The sequence below is a fragment of the Heliangelus exortis genome, chromosome 2 (assembly GCF_036169615.1).
Source record: "Heliangelus exortis chromosome 2, bHelExo1.hap1, whole genome shotgun sequence".
In the NCBI taxonomy this organism is placed as follows: domain Eukaryota; kingdom Metazoa; phylum Chordata; class Aves; order Apodiformes; family Trochilidae; genus Heliangelus; species Heliangelus exortis.
Window position 1 is genome coordinate 25,328,631 of NC_092423.1, and position 16,446 is coordinate 25,345,076.

General features: G+C 40.6%; 1 protein-coding gene across 7 annotated transcripts in view; it reads left to right on the top strand.

Annotated features, from left to right (window-relative positions):
- DYNC1I1 (dynein cytoplasmic 1 intermediate chain 1) overlaps window positions 1-16,446 on the top strand; it is a 184,435-nt gene that overhangs the window by 131,379 nt on the left and 36,610 nt on the right. For all 7 annotated transcript variants that reach the window (XM_071735268.1, XM_071735273.1, XM_071735270.1 and 4 more), the window contains 4 exons: window positions 3,644-3,790; window positions 8,030-8,143; window positions 10,954-11,087; window positions 13,556-13,700. In XM_071735268.1, the coding sequence (XP_071591369.1) occupies window positions 3,644-3,790; window positions 8,030-8,143; window positions 10,954-11,087; window positions 13,556-13,700 (540 nt within the window). The remainder of the gene's footprint in view (window positions 1-3,643; window positions 3,791-8,029; window positions 8,144-10,953; window positions 11,088-13,555; window positions 13,701-16,446) is intronic.

A 16,446-nucleotide genomic window follows, 5' to 3' on the forward strand; every position in this document is an offset into this window, starting at 1 on the left:
GTGTGGTTCTGGAAACAGCCAGGAGCAGAAGCTTTAGCATCCAGGGAGTTAGATTGCCCACTTGGCAGAAAAAAATGTCAGGTTCTGCTCAGCAGAGTGTGCACAGGGGACAGGCAGCAGCACCAGCGTGGTGTCACACACCAGAAGGACATCACCAAGACACAGAGGCAGAAAAGTGGAGCGGAAGATCACAAAGCCAGCAGTACCAGAAATATTTAGTGGAGCTGCTGAGAAAGCTAAGGAGAGACAGAAAAAGATAAATCCAGTAGATTTTGTTTTCAATTAAATAATTCACTTCACAGAGTAATTCAGAGACATGAAAGTGACCAAACATGGGGGTTTGCCTGTCTCATGCAGGTCCCAACAGCCTGTAGACACAGATGCTCTGTGGCACCCCTAAGAAAGATAACGCTGGGAGCCTCCTATTCTAAATGTCCCTGTTGTACTGTGGACACTAAACACCCAGTGGAATTGCCTTCTGACATGATCTCTCTTACATTTCTTTATGTGCTGTTGCCAGAATCTACGAAACTTGTTGCTTAATGTCCTCTGCAATGGGTAACAGAGCACCTACAGCATATAAAATATGTCTGACTGAAAAAGACGGAATCTTTACCATTGTTATTGGAAAGTGCTGTGAGATTTCCTTAGAAAGGTGTGGTAGAAGTGCAAGAGGGATGTGCTGTTATTTTAAAATCTGACCATACACTGGTTCCTCCTCTTTTGAAATCAGTGGCAAAGCTGTTTTAGAGAAGCAGAACTGCTTGAATAGCAAACACGGCAGCCTGGAGGCAGAAGAGGCTTACATGGAATGGTTTCTACTGCTCTCCTTGAGCACAGAGCTGTTCAGACAGACTGGAGACCTGTCTGCCACTTTCTTCCATTAAGACTAAGAAATGAATGCTTTTAAAATTGTTAAATGAATGTGCTAGATCTTACAGCCCTTACTCATCTGAAGAAAATACACACTTTATTAAGTGCTACAGAGTGGAGTCCTTAAATTGTTAAATTCTAATATTTGACAGAAGTTTTTCCTCAGCAGGAAAATACTATTGACATAATTAAAAGGACCTGAACATTTCATCAGCTGAAGAATGCAAGTTACTTTGGAGCAATACGTAAAACTAGAAGCAGCACAGAGGGGTGAAGTTGGTGTAATGTCTGTAGGTTATTTTTGAACTTTATGAAAAACACACTTCAGCAGTTTATGTCCTGACCATTCAACTATATTCTGGGATTCTGAATTCAAAAACATGCTAACCATGAAAACAAAACATTTAAAAATACACTGTCCACTTGGCTTCTTTGCCCTGCTTCAGACTCTCCAAAGTTTGTTTCGGACAAACTGAGAACTTTGTTGTGGAATGGCTGTTTGAATTGGGGTTTCTTAAAATACATGTGGAGCCTTGTAGCTGCTGTGGGGTGTACACAGTGGTGGAGCTGTACTATTTTAAAATCATCTGGCTATTTCACTTCATGTAAGAATATCTGTCAGCATGTGCTGTAGGGTCGTTTTAATTGTAACATATAGGGGATCTGTGGAAAACAGATGGCAGCTGCGTTGTAGCTGAGTTTTAAACCCCTCTTAGCAGTATTGAAGTTCTGTTACTCAAAGGTGGGTTTTCTTATCTGTAAAGCTAATAGGTCCTTTGGAAATGGTGTTTGGAAGCTATCTTTTGTTGCTATGACTGACCATAGTGTAATTACTATGCTCAAGTGATAAGATAGATATCAACTGAAATAGACGATCATGTATACTAATTAATTTAGTCATTAGATACTAAACTATATGACAGCAGAGAAACATAGGTGAAAGCTTTAGTCAGGAAGGGAGGGGGTCAAAAATGTCAAGTGAACAGCCATGAGAATCCAGAGAGAATATGGAAGAAAGAAGGTAGTGGCAGCTTATTTCATTGCCTTGGTGATGGTACTTGGTAAAAATAACAGTAGTGAATATACTGCTGTATGCTATGTCTACTAAATTAATTTAGCTTTAAACAACAGATATCATGTAGCCACATGAACTCAGTAAAAACTATTTAAACTTCAGATTTTGTTTTGCTCTTATTAATCTAGTTATAGATATCAAGAGCTAGCATAATTTATTCTAGCCCTGTCAGAAGTAGTTTAAAATCTCCAGTGTGAATTCAAACCAGTCTCTAGCCATTAGAAATCTGGATGAGGGGCAGCAAAGACAGAAGACAACACATCTGCCTATGAGAAAGTTTTTACAACTTCATCCACTCCTGCCAGAGTCATCAGCCAGGTAGACATTGGGTCTAGTTCAGCTTGGCAGATCCTGTGTTCCCAGTTCAACAAGTTGACTTAAATGTCTGCAAAGCTTTTTATGCAACTGAAATATGGTAGTTAACCCTTTGAGATGCTTTAGAGAATCCACGGAGTAAAATGGATTCACACATAGAAACATCACCACTCCAAAATATCTAGCCATTAAACTGTAGCAAAGCTTTTTTTACCAAAACTCATTGTAAAAAGCCAGAAAATTGACTTTTAAGAATGTGACCACTAACAGTGAATTTAACTTTCTGACTGTAATTGCCATAGCAGGTCGAAGTCCTGCTGTGTAGCTTGTAAGCATTGCTAAAACTGCCTATGAAAAAATACTTGCTTTTGTTTGCCAAATGTCTTTATTAGTATGTGAGTTCTCAGGAAATTCTGTGAATGCTGTAACTTTTGCTTTCCAATCTGCATAGAACAAGAATATAACATCCAGGATCATTTATATAAAAAGGGAAAATAATTCCTTTGAAAGAGGATGGAGGATCTGAAGGAGTTACAGCTTTGTTACTCTTGGCTGTAGCTTGTTGACACATGAAAGTTCTGGTGACTGTTCCCTTGAGGACTTCAGATGTTGTATATTACTATAAAGAGACTGGAAGACAGTAGTTGGGATTGATACCCACCTCCATATTGGCTTGTGGGGCACTATACCAGATAGCCAGGGTAACTGTTACACCAGTCTAGCTCCTTAGAATCCCCAGATAAAGAAAATGTACAAAAGCAACTCACCTGCCATTAAATGAGGGAAGACTCATTTTTACTCAAATATTTAAGGGCAAGTGTGATTCCCTCTGCTATTAGAAGAGGACCTCTCTGTAGCAGAGAAAGCAGTCAGCAATTCAACAATGGAGATGTGGCTTGTCAGCTGATCCTCTCAAGGCAGCACAATTTGAGGTGAACTTTGAAGGATCTCTCACAAACTCACCTCAGATTGAGAGTTACAAGCTAGTGGAGGAACAAGGAGAGAGTTCTCCCTGATGGGAAACAATGGGCCAAGATGCCAACTTCTGTTGGGCTGGCATCTGCTTACTGAAGTTCTCACTTTTGGAAATGAAATGGAGCACTTTCCCATTACTGTCATGGAGAGACTATTGCAGGTTTGTAGCATCATGCTAAGACTCATCCTGGTGCAGATTTTCCCTAGGACCAATGAGAATGTGTGAGTGTGAAAATCAGCTCTTTGCACATGTCTTATCGGCTGTAGCAGGATTACTGGATTGCAAGGAATACGAATAGAGCCATACAGTGGTTTCAAAAATACAAAATCATAATTACATGTTTCCTTAAGGAGATAGTTGAAGATGATTAGGTAACCTCTCTCTTTTTCTCTGTTTTACTCCAGTCCTCCGTGATGTCTGTGTGTTTTGCCCGCTTTCACCCAAACCTGGTTGTTGGTGGAACATACTCTGGGCAAATTGTCTTGTGGGATAATCGCAGTCACAGGCGCACTCCAGTCCAGAGAACTCCCTTATCTGCTGCTGCACACACGGTAAGGATAAAAATCACCTCCTCCTTTCCTTAGAGGAAAGGGTCAGCAAGGAAGTGGTGCTGTCTACTTGTGTCCACAATGCTGGTTGCCAAACATATGAGAACGTAAGTGTGGCCTTCAAAGAGAAAGAAATAGGTAAGAGGGATATACAACCACCTATTGTAAGTGCTTAACCATCACACTTCATACAGTCAGGCGAGGAGATTACCCGCCTTTTGAGGAAGAGGGCAGGATCAATTACAACACTTTTTTTTGGCACTGTGACTCTAGCTCTGTTTCCTGTAAAGAGATCGAGGTCACTATATGGACTGTGTGTCTCTCCATCCAGCATGAATTTGAATAATTTATTGTTGTCTTGTTGTACACAAGTTTCTCTTCTGGACCAGATTAGGCACCTACCATGGTCCCAGTGGAGTCCTGTAAGTAGACACTGGCATCCTTGAAGACAGTGGGGCAGTTTGCTTCTGTTATCCCGTAGAACAATACATACTCATCATGGGAATGGGCTTGGGACCATTCCTGAGTGCAAAGCAGATAAGAAAACGCAGGCTGAAAGGAGGAGAAAAATGTAATAGTGTGATATAAGAATGGAGAAAAATGCAGATTTCGTGAAACATAAGAAACTGAACTACACAAAGCACCCTCAGAGATAAGATAATAATCTTGTTCTTGTATAGTGAAAGATCAGACAGAGCAATAGATCTTTTGCACCTCCAGCTTTTACAATTCTTTGATTCTTATCTTTGGAATTTGTAGGTCAAGGTCCAGCCTTTAGTTGACTGTGACAACATAATCCCCAGAGTTAAAAGACAGCTCTAGAAGCCATGCCATGTGAATTAATGCAAAAGATTCAGCGTGGGGCCAGTATTATGATGGCAAGTCTCTTGCATTAAAAAGTGACAGGTGTGCATAGATATGCTTAGTGGGCCAGGCAGTACAAATATTGTTCCCTAAATTTCCACTATCATGAATGTTGATGTAATAATCTAATAATCTGTGCCATGGGTTGCAACTTCAGCATTGCTTTTCATTTCCCTAATGTTTTTGCTCATTTTAATGCTAGTAATGTTGTTCAATATGCGTGAAGAGAAAGACTGTCTCCTGGAAGTGCAATTTAAAGATGTAGCAGACCAGAAAACTAGTGGCAAGAAGTGACTATCACTGTAAATTGAACAACTGGGAATCAAAATCTAGTGGAAAAGAAAAGATTAATGGGAATTAATTTGTTTACACTCAAAAACTTTTAAGACAAAATCGTGCTTCATGCAATTATATATTAAACTAGTTTTATTTTTGCAATAGAACACTATGTAATGTTTCGCTTGTGACAAATATACATGTTACTTTCAGTCGTGGATGGGCTGTCATGGACTGGTATAAATAAGTCTTTACACAATCTAACCTAAGCAAGCATGCTGTTTTTAAGGACTGATCACTTTTCACAATAAAAGAGTGCTTACTTTAAATTCATATATAGGAATCACTTACATAAACTGTAAATGAAGTCTTGGATGCAAAAGGCTGGCTTGAATCCTAGATGCCAAGAAAAGGGTGGATTTAAGACAACTCTCCTGTAGCAATATTACTCTATGTACTGCTAGATATGTGAGTTGAATAGTCATTTTTTAATTTGAACTTAGCCATATGTGAAAAGAGGATTTTTCTTTTTCTCACTTTGTTTATTTGAAACAGATAGCATGTGTTGTTGTCACTGACTTAAACCTTCCTGAAGTTTAGTATCACTGATTGCTGCCTGGATTCACCAGGAAAAAGAATTCTACCCACAGCTTACTCACTAATTTCCTTTCACACCCACCACACATCTGCACTTGGGACAACAGGAAATTTTAATTAAGACAAAACTCTTTTGCATGATGATTTAATTTCCAAAATAAATAAAAGCAAGCTGGCAGCAACCCTTTGAAAGGAAGGAGCCTGTTCAAACTTTCTGTTACATAGTCTTTTTCATCCATTTTCCTTCTGTCTTTTCATTTCTGCCATTAGTTTTATTGTGCATGAAATTGATGGCTGGTAGCCCTGATTAAAGCCAGACCTGGCACACTTAGGTGCTGCTGGAAAGACATAGCTTGCTCTCTCCCTCCCCCTGCCAAAAATATTCTATACTCTGCTGCATGCTTTACCTTCATCCCACCCACTCTGTCCCTGTCCATTTAGACTACTAGAGATCAAATTCCCATGGAAAAATAGCTCTATGCTTATTTCATGCCTCAGGATGTGCTAATTGTGTTTAGCACTGGGGATATTAGCTCACCACTAAGCAGCAAGAGGGTCCATTGTATGAGGGCAATAGTGTGATACACATGTGAGGGACAGATTTGGGTCCATCTGATGATCTGGGGGGGTAACAAGGTGCCTGATAATCTTGAAAGAGGAAAAATCAGCATCAGAATGGACCTTGCAACTCACTGATGTGTACAGGTGGTGCCCAACCATGAGGTGGGATTTCAGAAGCAGCTTCTGAGTCATAGAATCATAGAATCACAGAATAATAGAAAGTTAGGGGTCGGAAGGGACCTTGAGAGATCATGCAGTCCAACCTCCCCCTGCCAGAGCAGGGTCACCTACAGCAGGTCACACAGGATGGGCTTTGAATGACTCAAGGGAAAGAGACTCCACAACCTCTCTGGGCAGCCTGTGCCAGTGCTCTGTCACTCTCACAGTGAAAAAAGTCCTCCTTATATTTATACAGAACTGCATATGCTCCATTTTATAACCATTGCCCCTTGTCCTATTCTTGGTCACCCTGAGAAAAGCTTCACTCCATCCTCCTTGCACTTACCCCTTACAGATTTATAAATGTTGATGAGGTCACCCCTCATGCTCCTCTGGTCCAAGCTGAAAAGACCCAGCTCCCTCAATCTTTCCTCATAAGGGGGAAGTTCCACTCCCTTAATCATCTTGGTCACTCTGCACTGGACTCTTCAAGCAGTTCCTGGTCCTTCCAGAACTGAGTGGCCCAGTCCACTGTTGGTGTGTGCACATACACACTCTGCATTCAGATGCTGCTCATTTTGCATGTAGGGAGGTGGCATTTACTGGGCCCACTCAGGTATTGAACCTGAGAGCTAGCCATTGCTCTGAAAATTCCTGCCAATCCCTACTGCCTTGGTAGGTGACCTCCAGCTTGATCTTGAAGTCTAAAATAAGTGGTAGTTCTGCCATTCCTTCCAGCAGGGGCAAATGTTAGGTTTCTAACAATACATGGAGTTGCCTTAGAAGCAAGGTAGGTATCTCTTGTAAGTTAGTTCTAATCTTCTTTAAAAAAGGAAAGTATTAGAGAAAAATACTTTTTCTTCCCAGAGACACAGGTCTTCATCAGTAAAAGAGGTGGAGAAATACAATTCTGCTTTGCTTGACTTGTGTATATGTCTGACCCTCCATTCAGCAATATCACTTTTACTGGTCACTTGCTCACTCTGACTGACTTTTCACTCTGGAGGTTGCTGAACTTGAACCATCTCTCATATGTCACCTCATACGATGCTTCAGATTCAAAATGATACCAGATTCCTTAGAAAAGGAATAGGCCAAGTTTCATTACTGTGGAATTACCAAGTGGAATTCAGTCTCCATGGAATGATTACGCTGTAGTGAGCCAGGTGTAACACCTTACATTTATTCAGTCCATATTTACAATGACAAATTTAAAAAGGTAATTGTCCAGTGCTGGAGAATGCTAATGTACTTGTCCATGTTTTTCAACTGGAGTACATTTGCAAATATTTAGTGTGCAAGCCAAATTCTGGAAAAGTTCAAGGTTTATGCAGCTCTTTTCTTGAATAAAGTTTTCATTTTTATTCCATTTGCACAGTTTGCTTCTTTCTGCCAGTTCTTTTCAGTGTCAAAACCATCAGGAGAATGATACATGTCCCTGTGGGTGAAATCTCATCCACATGTTTCAGTATTTTCAAAGCATTACTCATCTGGGTTGTTTTATTATGGGGAAAATGAAACTTGGAAGACATTTTCACCTCCATAATATACCTCTTACAATTTAAACATTAAAAAAAATTTAAAAATCAAACCCAAACCCAAAACCAAAACAACAACAAAAAACCCATGCAAAATAATTCCTATCTGGCAAAAGTTGAATCCTGTATTTTTCAGGCATTACATAACTACTTAATCATTCTTTAAAATAGCATCTGAGACGTTAGAAGTTTTGTTCATGAAGATGTGAGAATGGCTCCCTGATTTCCAGTGTTACTGTGTTTACAGCATCCCGTGTATTGTGTGAATGTAGTCGGAACACAGAATGCCCACAACCTCATCACTGTCTCTACGGATGGCAAAATGTGCTCCTGGAGCCTGGACATGCTCTCAACTCCACAGGTGGGTCTGTTTTCACCTATAGAGCAAAAAAAAAAAAAAAATCACCTTTGGTAGAGCAGGGTACCTGCTTAATGGAACACATCTCCTAAAAGCTAAAACCTCACATCCTATACAAACTAAAACCAATGGATGCACTTGAAAGAGTATAGCTTGCTTCCAGCAGTCTCTGCTAAGAGCCAAAACCCATTTCCTTTACCACAAATCATGTAATTATTGTAATACATTAATACGTAGGTCAGTTTCAAGTGAAAATGAAATAATCCATTTTAAAGCACAGTAATTACAGAAGTCGCCTGTGGTATAAATTGTACTTACTCTACAGCATTGTTCAACAAATAGGGACTGGACTGCTCTGCTGCTGAACACACCCTGGGCACTATGGGTTTCCAAGGCACACAGTCAGAAAGCTTACTTTGCTGCCTGTCTTCAGTAGCCAAAAAACCAAACAATGCAAACCAAAAGTTTTAGAAATAATTTCCCTCCTCTGGAATGCTTGCTACTATTGTCTTCCTTTCTCCTCCTCTCTATCAGAAATGAAGGGAAACTCAGGAAAATTGTCCAACTCACTAGTCATTGTAATAGTGGAAATTAAACAAAATAAATCTGATGCTGGAAAAGATCTATGGAAAACATGTTTTAAGTGTTATTTTCTGGAGTAGTAAAATTTCTATTCCAAAGCATCACTCATTTTTTATACATAATTTCTTAGAAAAAAAAATTAATATCGTTTTTACCAATTATCATGGACATCTGATCATGTTTCAAAATGCTACATAGAAACTCCTCTTAATTATTCTCTTTCTCATCCATTAATCAATAATCATAATGTGCAATTATTATAGAATTATTTGCTTTTCAGTGTCGAAACAAGATGTGGGACTCCTCTGTCCTAACCTTAGCTATCTAAAAGTTTAGGCCATGCCAAGCCTAAGTTAGTATTCTGAGTTCCCTTTGAACTCAATGTAGAGAAAGACTGGGCACTTCTAGAGGAAGTCTCATCCCATCCTCTCCCATCCCATCCCGGTGTGAAATAGCATTTCAGATTACTACCCTGGGGTACAAAACTGTAAAATCTGAGCATGGAAGGGCTTCTGGAAGTTATCCCATCTAATCCCTTACTCAAAGTGAGGCCAGCTTCAAAATTAGAACATGTAGCTCCTGCTCATGTATGGCAACAGTATGGACCTGGTAGGTGTGTCCTGGGGCTTTGAGACATCAGTAATCTTTTAGACTAGAAGTGGAGGCATCTAAAATGACCCAGACATCTATTTAGGCACCTGAATCTCTTCCTCAGTTTCTCACTTAAACATCAAGAAGGTAAATCCCACCCTTATGTATTCACTTACTGGAATACTAAATTTTGAAGCAGAGATTTGTGAACATCTCAGTTCCAGCACTTCATCACTTAGCTGGAATTTCCCTGCTCCAAAATGGGCTTTCAGTGAGGACAGGAACACACCCCACATTACACTGAAGTTTGGCCCATGGCTTATGGTGATCTAGAAAAGAAAGCCACAGGACTTGACATCAAGCTACATGTCATGGCTTTAAACTGGGAGGGGTAGAGTGTTGCTGATGGGTCAGTCTGAAACTATCCAAAGTCACAGATCCAGAGCACTCATGTGCTCAGAGCACCATGGTGTAGGTGCTGGGACAAGAGAGTCCACCACAGTATCTGGCTGTATTTGCACAGAGATATGAAAATATTATCTCATCCCTTATTTTCACAGGAATATATATATAATCCACAGGTGCTCTGCCAATACATTTTCCAGGTATTGGTTTGCCTTTTTAGTAGAACCAAATGTATTCCAAAGAAAAGTACAAACCAAGCTAAACTCTCCTCTATGGGTTTGCAGCCATCTCCTCTCACAGGGATGCCCACTTTCTTTAACTATAGAAAAAAGCCCTTCTGAGAAAAACACTACAGGCTTTGGCCCTAGCAGAATAGCAGCCTAGACATTTTCAACATAGAAAATATACCCACTTAAATAGCTAAAAAATGAAAATTGCCAAATCATTCAGTCCCTTTGTGTATTCTTGGGTTACACCATTTAGGCTGAACAACCAAAAAGTTGTGTAAAATCTGCTCAAAGTGAATGCCTCTTACAAGGGCCACAAACTGTTCATGATGGTTGTACTTGCAATAGCAAAAATGGGCACTCTGATTCAATTTGAAATATAGCTACCAAATGGACAAAGAAAATACACTTCCTGATTTGTAGCTTGATGGTGGAGTCTCAAGTAAGTGTTAATGGTTACCACAGAAAATCCCTGAAAATCAACACTGAGATTGGTCATAGTGACAGGACCCCAACTTTTTAATTTTGTTCTGCAAAGGGACAAATGGCACAATCTGATAAATGCCTCAGGTGCACACAGTATTACATGTTTCGAGACAAACAATTGATTTCAAAAATGTTTGTAAATAGAAGGGTATTGCGTGTTTTATTAGAGCCTGGGGCTGTCATTAAGGTATTATCTGTAGTTTCTGCACAATTAGATTTTAAATTTTCACCTGTCTTGTCTGCCTGATTTAGGTACTGTAGCAAAGACCAGTGCCTTCCATCTGCTCTTAAGTGTGTGATAGTGATGGGGGTGGTAGGACCAGTGCATCCTATTTTGTGACACTGCATCTTTTCACAACATCCTATGTAGAAACCAAAGTCCTGTGGCTGGGTCAAATGATCTTTTCTTCTGTTGCTGCTGCTGCTACCCTGTGTAACATTTAGAAATTAACTAGAAAAAAAAAAAATCCCAGCCAAACAAAAGGACGATTGCAGAATAATAACAAAAATCTGTTTTGGTAGGAGAGCATGGAGCTGGTGTACAATAAGTCCAAACCAGTGGCAGTCACAGGCATGGCTTTCCCAACTGGAGATGTAAATAACTTTGTTGTTGGCAGTGAAGAAGGAACAGTCTACACCGCCTGTCGTCATGGAAGGTAAAGTTCAGCATTAAATAGTATTAAATGGTATTGTGTATCTGTGTTGGTGTGAGGTATGTGTGGAGAGTGTTTCATGTTTTTTTTATTGGGTGAATGGTGTCTGTACTCTTTTACTTTGCACCACTAGGACAGGAGTCACCTGACTCTGAACACCTGTGCTACAGCCTGCTATAATGGGGGTAGTTACCTCAGGGCTCCCTGTGTAGTTGGTGGGAAACAATGACTGCTCTTAGGGTTTGATTTCCTTTACCTTTTAAAGACATATGCCTGAAGAAGAGATGACTAGGACCTCAGAAATGTCTCCTTCCCACCAGTGAGGTGAGACGGAGGTCTAGACAGCTAGCTGAGATGTAGGTAACTATGTCTGGGCAGGTCCTTAGGAGACAGTTTTGGTGCAGGGTAATCAGGCCTAAACCACCCTCAGGAGATGGTAATCTGCTTTATTTTTTACCATCCTCAGCTCCAGCTTCAGTCTCCACAGGCTTACATTAGAGAAAAGCTCCCATGGGCACACATGCATCTGAGGCACAGATTTTATGGCCACCCAGTGCTGGGTATTTCCATGCAGAAGTGCAGGCTGTGGCTGCACAGCCAAGCTAGAGACTGAGCCCTGCTGGCCCCACCCTCAGAGGGCAGTTTGGACATGCCCATCCTATCCAGGAGGCCAAGAGGGTTTAGTTCTAAAGGCAGAAGCTAAGCATCCTGTTCTCTCTCTGCCTGGGCTGCCATAAGGCTGTAGTTTAACACTACATGTTGCTTATTTGCACCCTGTAAATCTGCAGGATGCTAGCATGCTGTGTTAGCTTCTGGTAGTAGTTTCACCCTCTGGGATGCTTGAAAGGCCTTTGTGAAGACCAAACCTTTTTCACTCAGCTATTTAGAACTCACCCTCACTCTTCAGTAGTTGGCAATATTATCTGAATTAATATTTTATCATATGATATGTTTCTGTTGGCAAAATAGACATTAAATACACAAGTTTAAGACTTCTGTTGCACAGTCCTAGTGTTGTATAAATACTGTTCTACATGTACTTTGTTCAAAATTATGTTTATTTTTTAATATTTTAATTTTAGCCTGTCTGCTGAGAGTATTGCAAAATTGTGTCTATTTAGGCATTATACTGATAGGCTGTGGGGGGGCTGATGGTTTGGATTAGTCTTAGGCTGCTAGTATAAACCAAGCCAGCCCAAGGGCATTTCCCACTTCTGATCTTTCAGACATGCCTGGTTTGTTCCTTACAAGAGAAGGAAGGTTCCAGGTCCTCTTTTTAGCCCACCTTTTTAGCAAACCTTCTACTGACCATCAACAAACACACTTCTTTTCTGCTTCTGGCTGTTTTTCCTAGAGCTTTTTGCTATTTTCAGCAGCTTCTGTGTCCTTCAGCCTAGCACAGGGGAGAGCCAAACGTTGTTCTGGAAAAAGTTGTGTCATAGCATGGCAGATACCCAGGGTGTTCTTGGTGCTCCAGAACTCCCCTTGTCCCACTGATGACTTGGCAAACAGATGGGGATAAAATAAGAGGTGTGCTTTATACCCAGCACTGCTCCAGCAGATGCTGTGAGGTCTGGCAGGGGAGGGCCACAGGGTCATGGTCAGCAGGAGGGGTGAGGGGACACCACACTGGCAAGATGAAGGACTGGTTTCCTCCAGTGTAGCTCCTCATCTCCTTGGGGATGCTGCATTCACACTGGCACAGGGCTGACAGACTTGTCAGAGCTGTGGCTATTTTCACTGTTTTTTCCTCCAGTGGCAATTTTCCTGTAATGTAACTTAAAGGGCAATTTCATGATTCCCTTTCCTGTATACAGAGTAAGACAGCACCAACAACTGATATGGTGTCATTTGCTTCCAGGAAAAAGAAAACTGTGCACATCTTGCTCAGTATTGTATTCTTCCTTCCTTATAGCTATTCTAGCCACAGGATGATGAAATGTACATCTGCCCTTGTTGAAAGTAAAGACTGCATGATACCTGATCACAGGAGCACATCCTTCACTTTTTGTGGAAAAGGATTTGCTTCCTAGTGACTTGATTGACTGCTGTGGAAACTTATTTTAGATATTTAAGAGAAAAATAATTGCTCATTATAACTCATTAAGATATTTGCATTTTTATTTTAATGGTTATTCCTTATGATAATGGCATAAGCTATAGTGCAAGTATAATTTAGAGTTATTTTATAGTTATACATAAAATGTTATTTCAAGCTACAGTAGCAGAAAGTGTATGTAAAAGTGAGTAAGTCTTCAGAAGTAAGAGAAAGTCTCTCAGTGCAGGATCCTAAGCATTAATTGTGTTCACAACAGTAAACCTCTGCAGGCAAAGGCCTCACTGAAAGGAGAGAGATTTATAGATTAAAAGGAACTTCAAAAGAAAACAGTACCCCAAGAGTAAATAAAATTTATCTTAAATCACCAGATGTTAAATCACTCTCTGAATTCAAATGTCTCTTCTTCCTGCAGTAAAGCTGGCATCAGTGAAATTTTTGAAGGCCACCAAGGACCTGTCACAGGAATCAACTGCCACATGGCAGTGGGGCCAATTGACTTTTCCCATCTCTTTGTCACATCATCATTTGACTGGACGGTCAAGTTGTGGACCACAAAGGTGAGAAATCCAAGCTGGGCTGGGATGGGTAGTGATACTTGTGAAAATGCCATTGTCAGAAATATTTCATTATTGTCTATATCAGCTCTTAAGAATCAGTTAATTGAAAAGCTGTGCCTAGAGCAGGTGTAGTTATAACATTTTAAGTGAGCCATATACCTTGTTTAACTGTGTCAACCATATTCTCCCTGAGGAGTACCCCACCCTTTAAAGGAAGTTTCATCTGGCCTGCACTTCAGTATTAAGCCTAGCGCTGAGCAATTTCACTGGGCAAGTAGATGAGGATGTCTTGTGCCAAAAGTCATCAAACAATCCATCTGGCACTCCCTGTCAGGGAGCAGGCTAAATTGCAAAGCTAATACTATGCACCATGGTGGTGCAGCAGCAGGAAAACTTTCTTCTGATGAAGCAACAGGGGAAGCACATGTACCACTTAGTGCAATCAATATCACTCATGAAATTGATTGCTGGAGGTGACTGTGATAGCTATAAAAGTATAAATTGTCCCAATGACATTAGACACTGATGACTGGAAGCAGGGAGGAAACACATGCTGGAACTTACATTGGTGACCACCCTGGATCTGTTACTGACTACTCAATAGAAATGTCCCTGTCATTTCTTGGGAGAGCCCTATGAAGAGTAGAAATGAATATGCAGTCCTATGAAGTTTTGAAACCCCAAAATCCCACAGAAATATGGATATAGGGTAATGACAGCAAGAGTGAAACCTGTGGGACAGACTAGACAGATCAAACTGTTCTATTGTACAGGCTGACTAAACCAGAAGGATGAGAGATAAAATCCTTCTTATAGAAATCATCTAAACGTTTTTTGTCATACACCAGAGCAGAGAACTACCTTACAAATGCCAAGCTTTTGTATTAACTCTGTTTTTATGCCTGTGTTTGGTTGCACCCAGCATGTGTTCCTCCAAGACACCAGGGCTTGGAGATGCTAGAACTGATGCACAACAAATGTAAATACAGAAGTGATCAGAAGGGCTCATGTTACAGCCTTGTGCTGGAAACAGAAGCAGTTACCTAGACAATAACTTGAATCAGGTTCCACAGTAGTTTCACAATGCATTTGTTAATGGGCAGATCCAATGTGCATACTAATGAACAGATCTCATTTCCTGATCAAGAGTGGTCATGGCTGACAGCTTTGTCTTGAGTGTTACATTTTAGGAAACTCGTTATAAGAAGGAAAGGTGCATGTTTTACCCAATTGGCATGTAACCTTATACATCAATAGACCCAGCCTGAGCCAGTGCAGATGTGGTCCAGAGAAGGGGTCATGGACAGACTTGGAATGGGCCTCGGAGGGGTCCTTGGTGGTAAACATCAGAGAGGGCTGCAGGATAACCAAGTGATGGAGAACTAAGGTTCTAGCTGGTTGGGGCTGGTGAGGCTGTTTGGTATCTGAGTCCCAGACAGTGGACACTGGTGGCAGAAGAATACTGGAGTGTTGAGGTTGAAGCTAAGTAAGGGGAAAAGAATTCATGGGGACTGGGGGAGAAAGAAGAAAAGCAGGTACTGAGCTGCAAACATACATGTCTAGAAAAGTCTAGAATGAGTATCCGACCCTCAGCTTGAGGTTAAATATGGCAATAAAGGTCTCAACCATCCACAGCTTGAAAGAAATTATAGCAGTGGATAATAAGGCCTGGTTTTTATTTTAAACTCCTGGGACTTTAGAAGTTAGTAGTAACACTAACACAGCATATTCTGGGCACAAAGACACTGCAGTTAGCAGTTATGCTTGTGGGAGAATCTAGTGCCAAGAGTTTGGTCACATTATATTGAATACAGTCAGTTTTCAAAGAACAAAACCATTTACATTTCTAATATCTATCAAGCTGTGGCTCATGTGGCAAGAGGAGCTTCCTGAAAAAGTTATTTGCCCTATCTGATAAGGGCTGTGAAGTGCATGTGACACATCACAGCACCACTTGGAGCTGGAAGCCACATTGCTTTATTGGATCACTTGCTCTCTTCTGAAGCAGTTTTGGGTACTGCTAGCCACTGCCCCACTGTGAGGACATCCTCTAAAATATTAGATAAGGTCTTCAACTGTGACAAATATTTTCTTTTTCTTCCCATTTGACTCCAGCAGAAGTTTCTTTCCATACTGTCTGGATACTCCTCTTGGCTGGACCTATTTAGGGCTCTCTTTGTTCAGTTCCCATAGTCAGGGCCCAGCCAATCAATGGGATTTGAAAAAAACTCATCAGCATGTTTGATTCTTTGAAAAACAGGGGGGATTGATGTGAAGTATTGAGTGCTACTGCTGGTTTATGAGAGTTTACTCAGAATTGTTTTATTCCTTTGGTTTCTTATTTGTAAATTTAATCTCTCTAACAGCATCTGACACCATATTACTTTCCTGCTTCTGCCAGTGTTGTCTGCTTAATCCTGTGCACATTATCCTCTTTGGTCATGAAATTCAATTCCTTTCTGTTTCACAGGTTCAGAGTCAATGTCCAATTGTAAAGTGAACCATAAAAGCTCTGTGTTTATATTGTCGATTGAGGTTGTGTAGCACCCTGGGGTGCTTACAAGAAAGACACTTTTATAGCAGGCATTTGACTGATAGATTGAAAGCACCATCTCCCTTAAAAACTCTAGCTTGACATTCTATAATCTGTTTTTGTGGTTAACACATTTTCTATCTAAAGGCAGTTCAACCAGGTGACTGAGAATAAGGTTTTTAGTAACGGAAGAGTGAAGGTTTTGTAGATAAC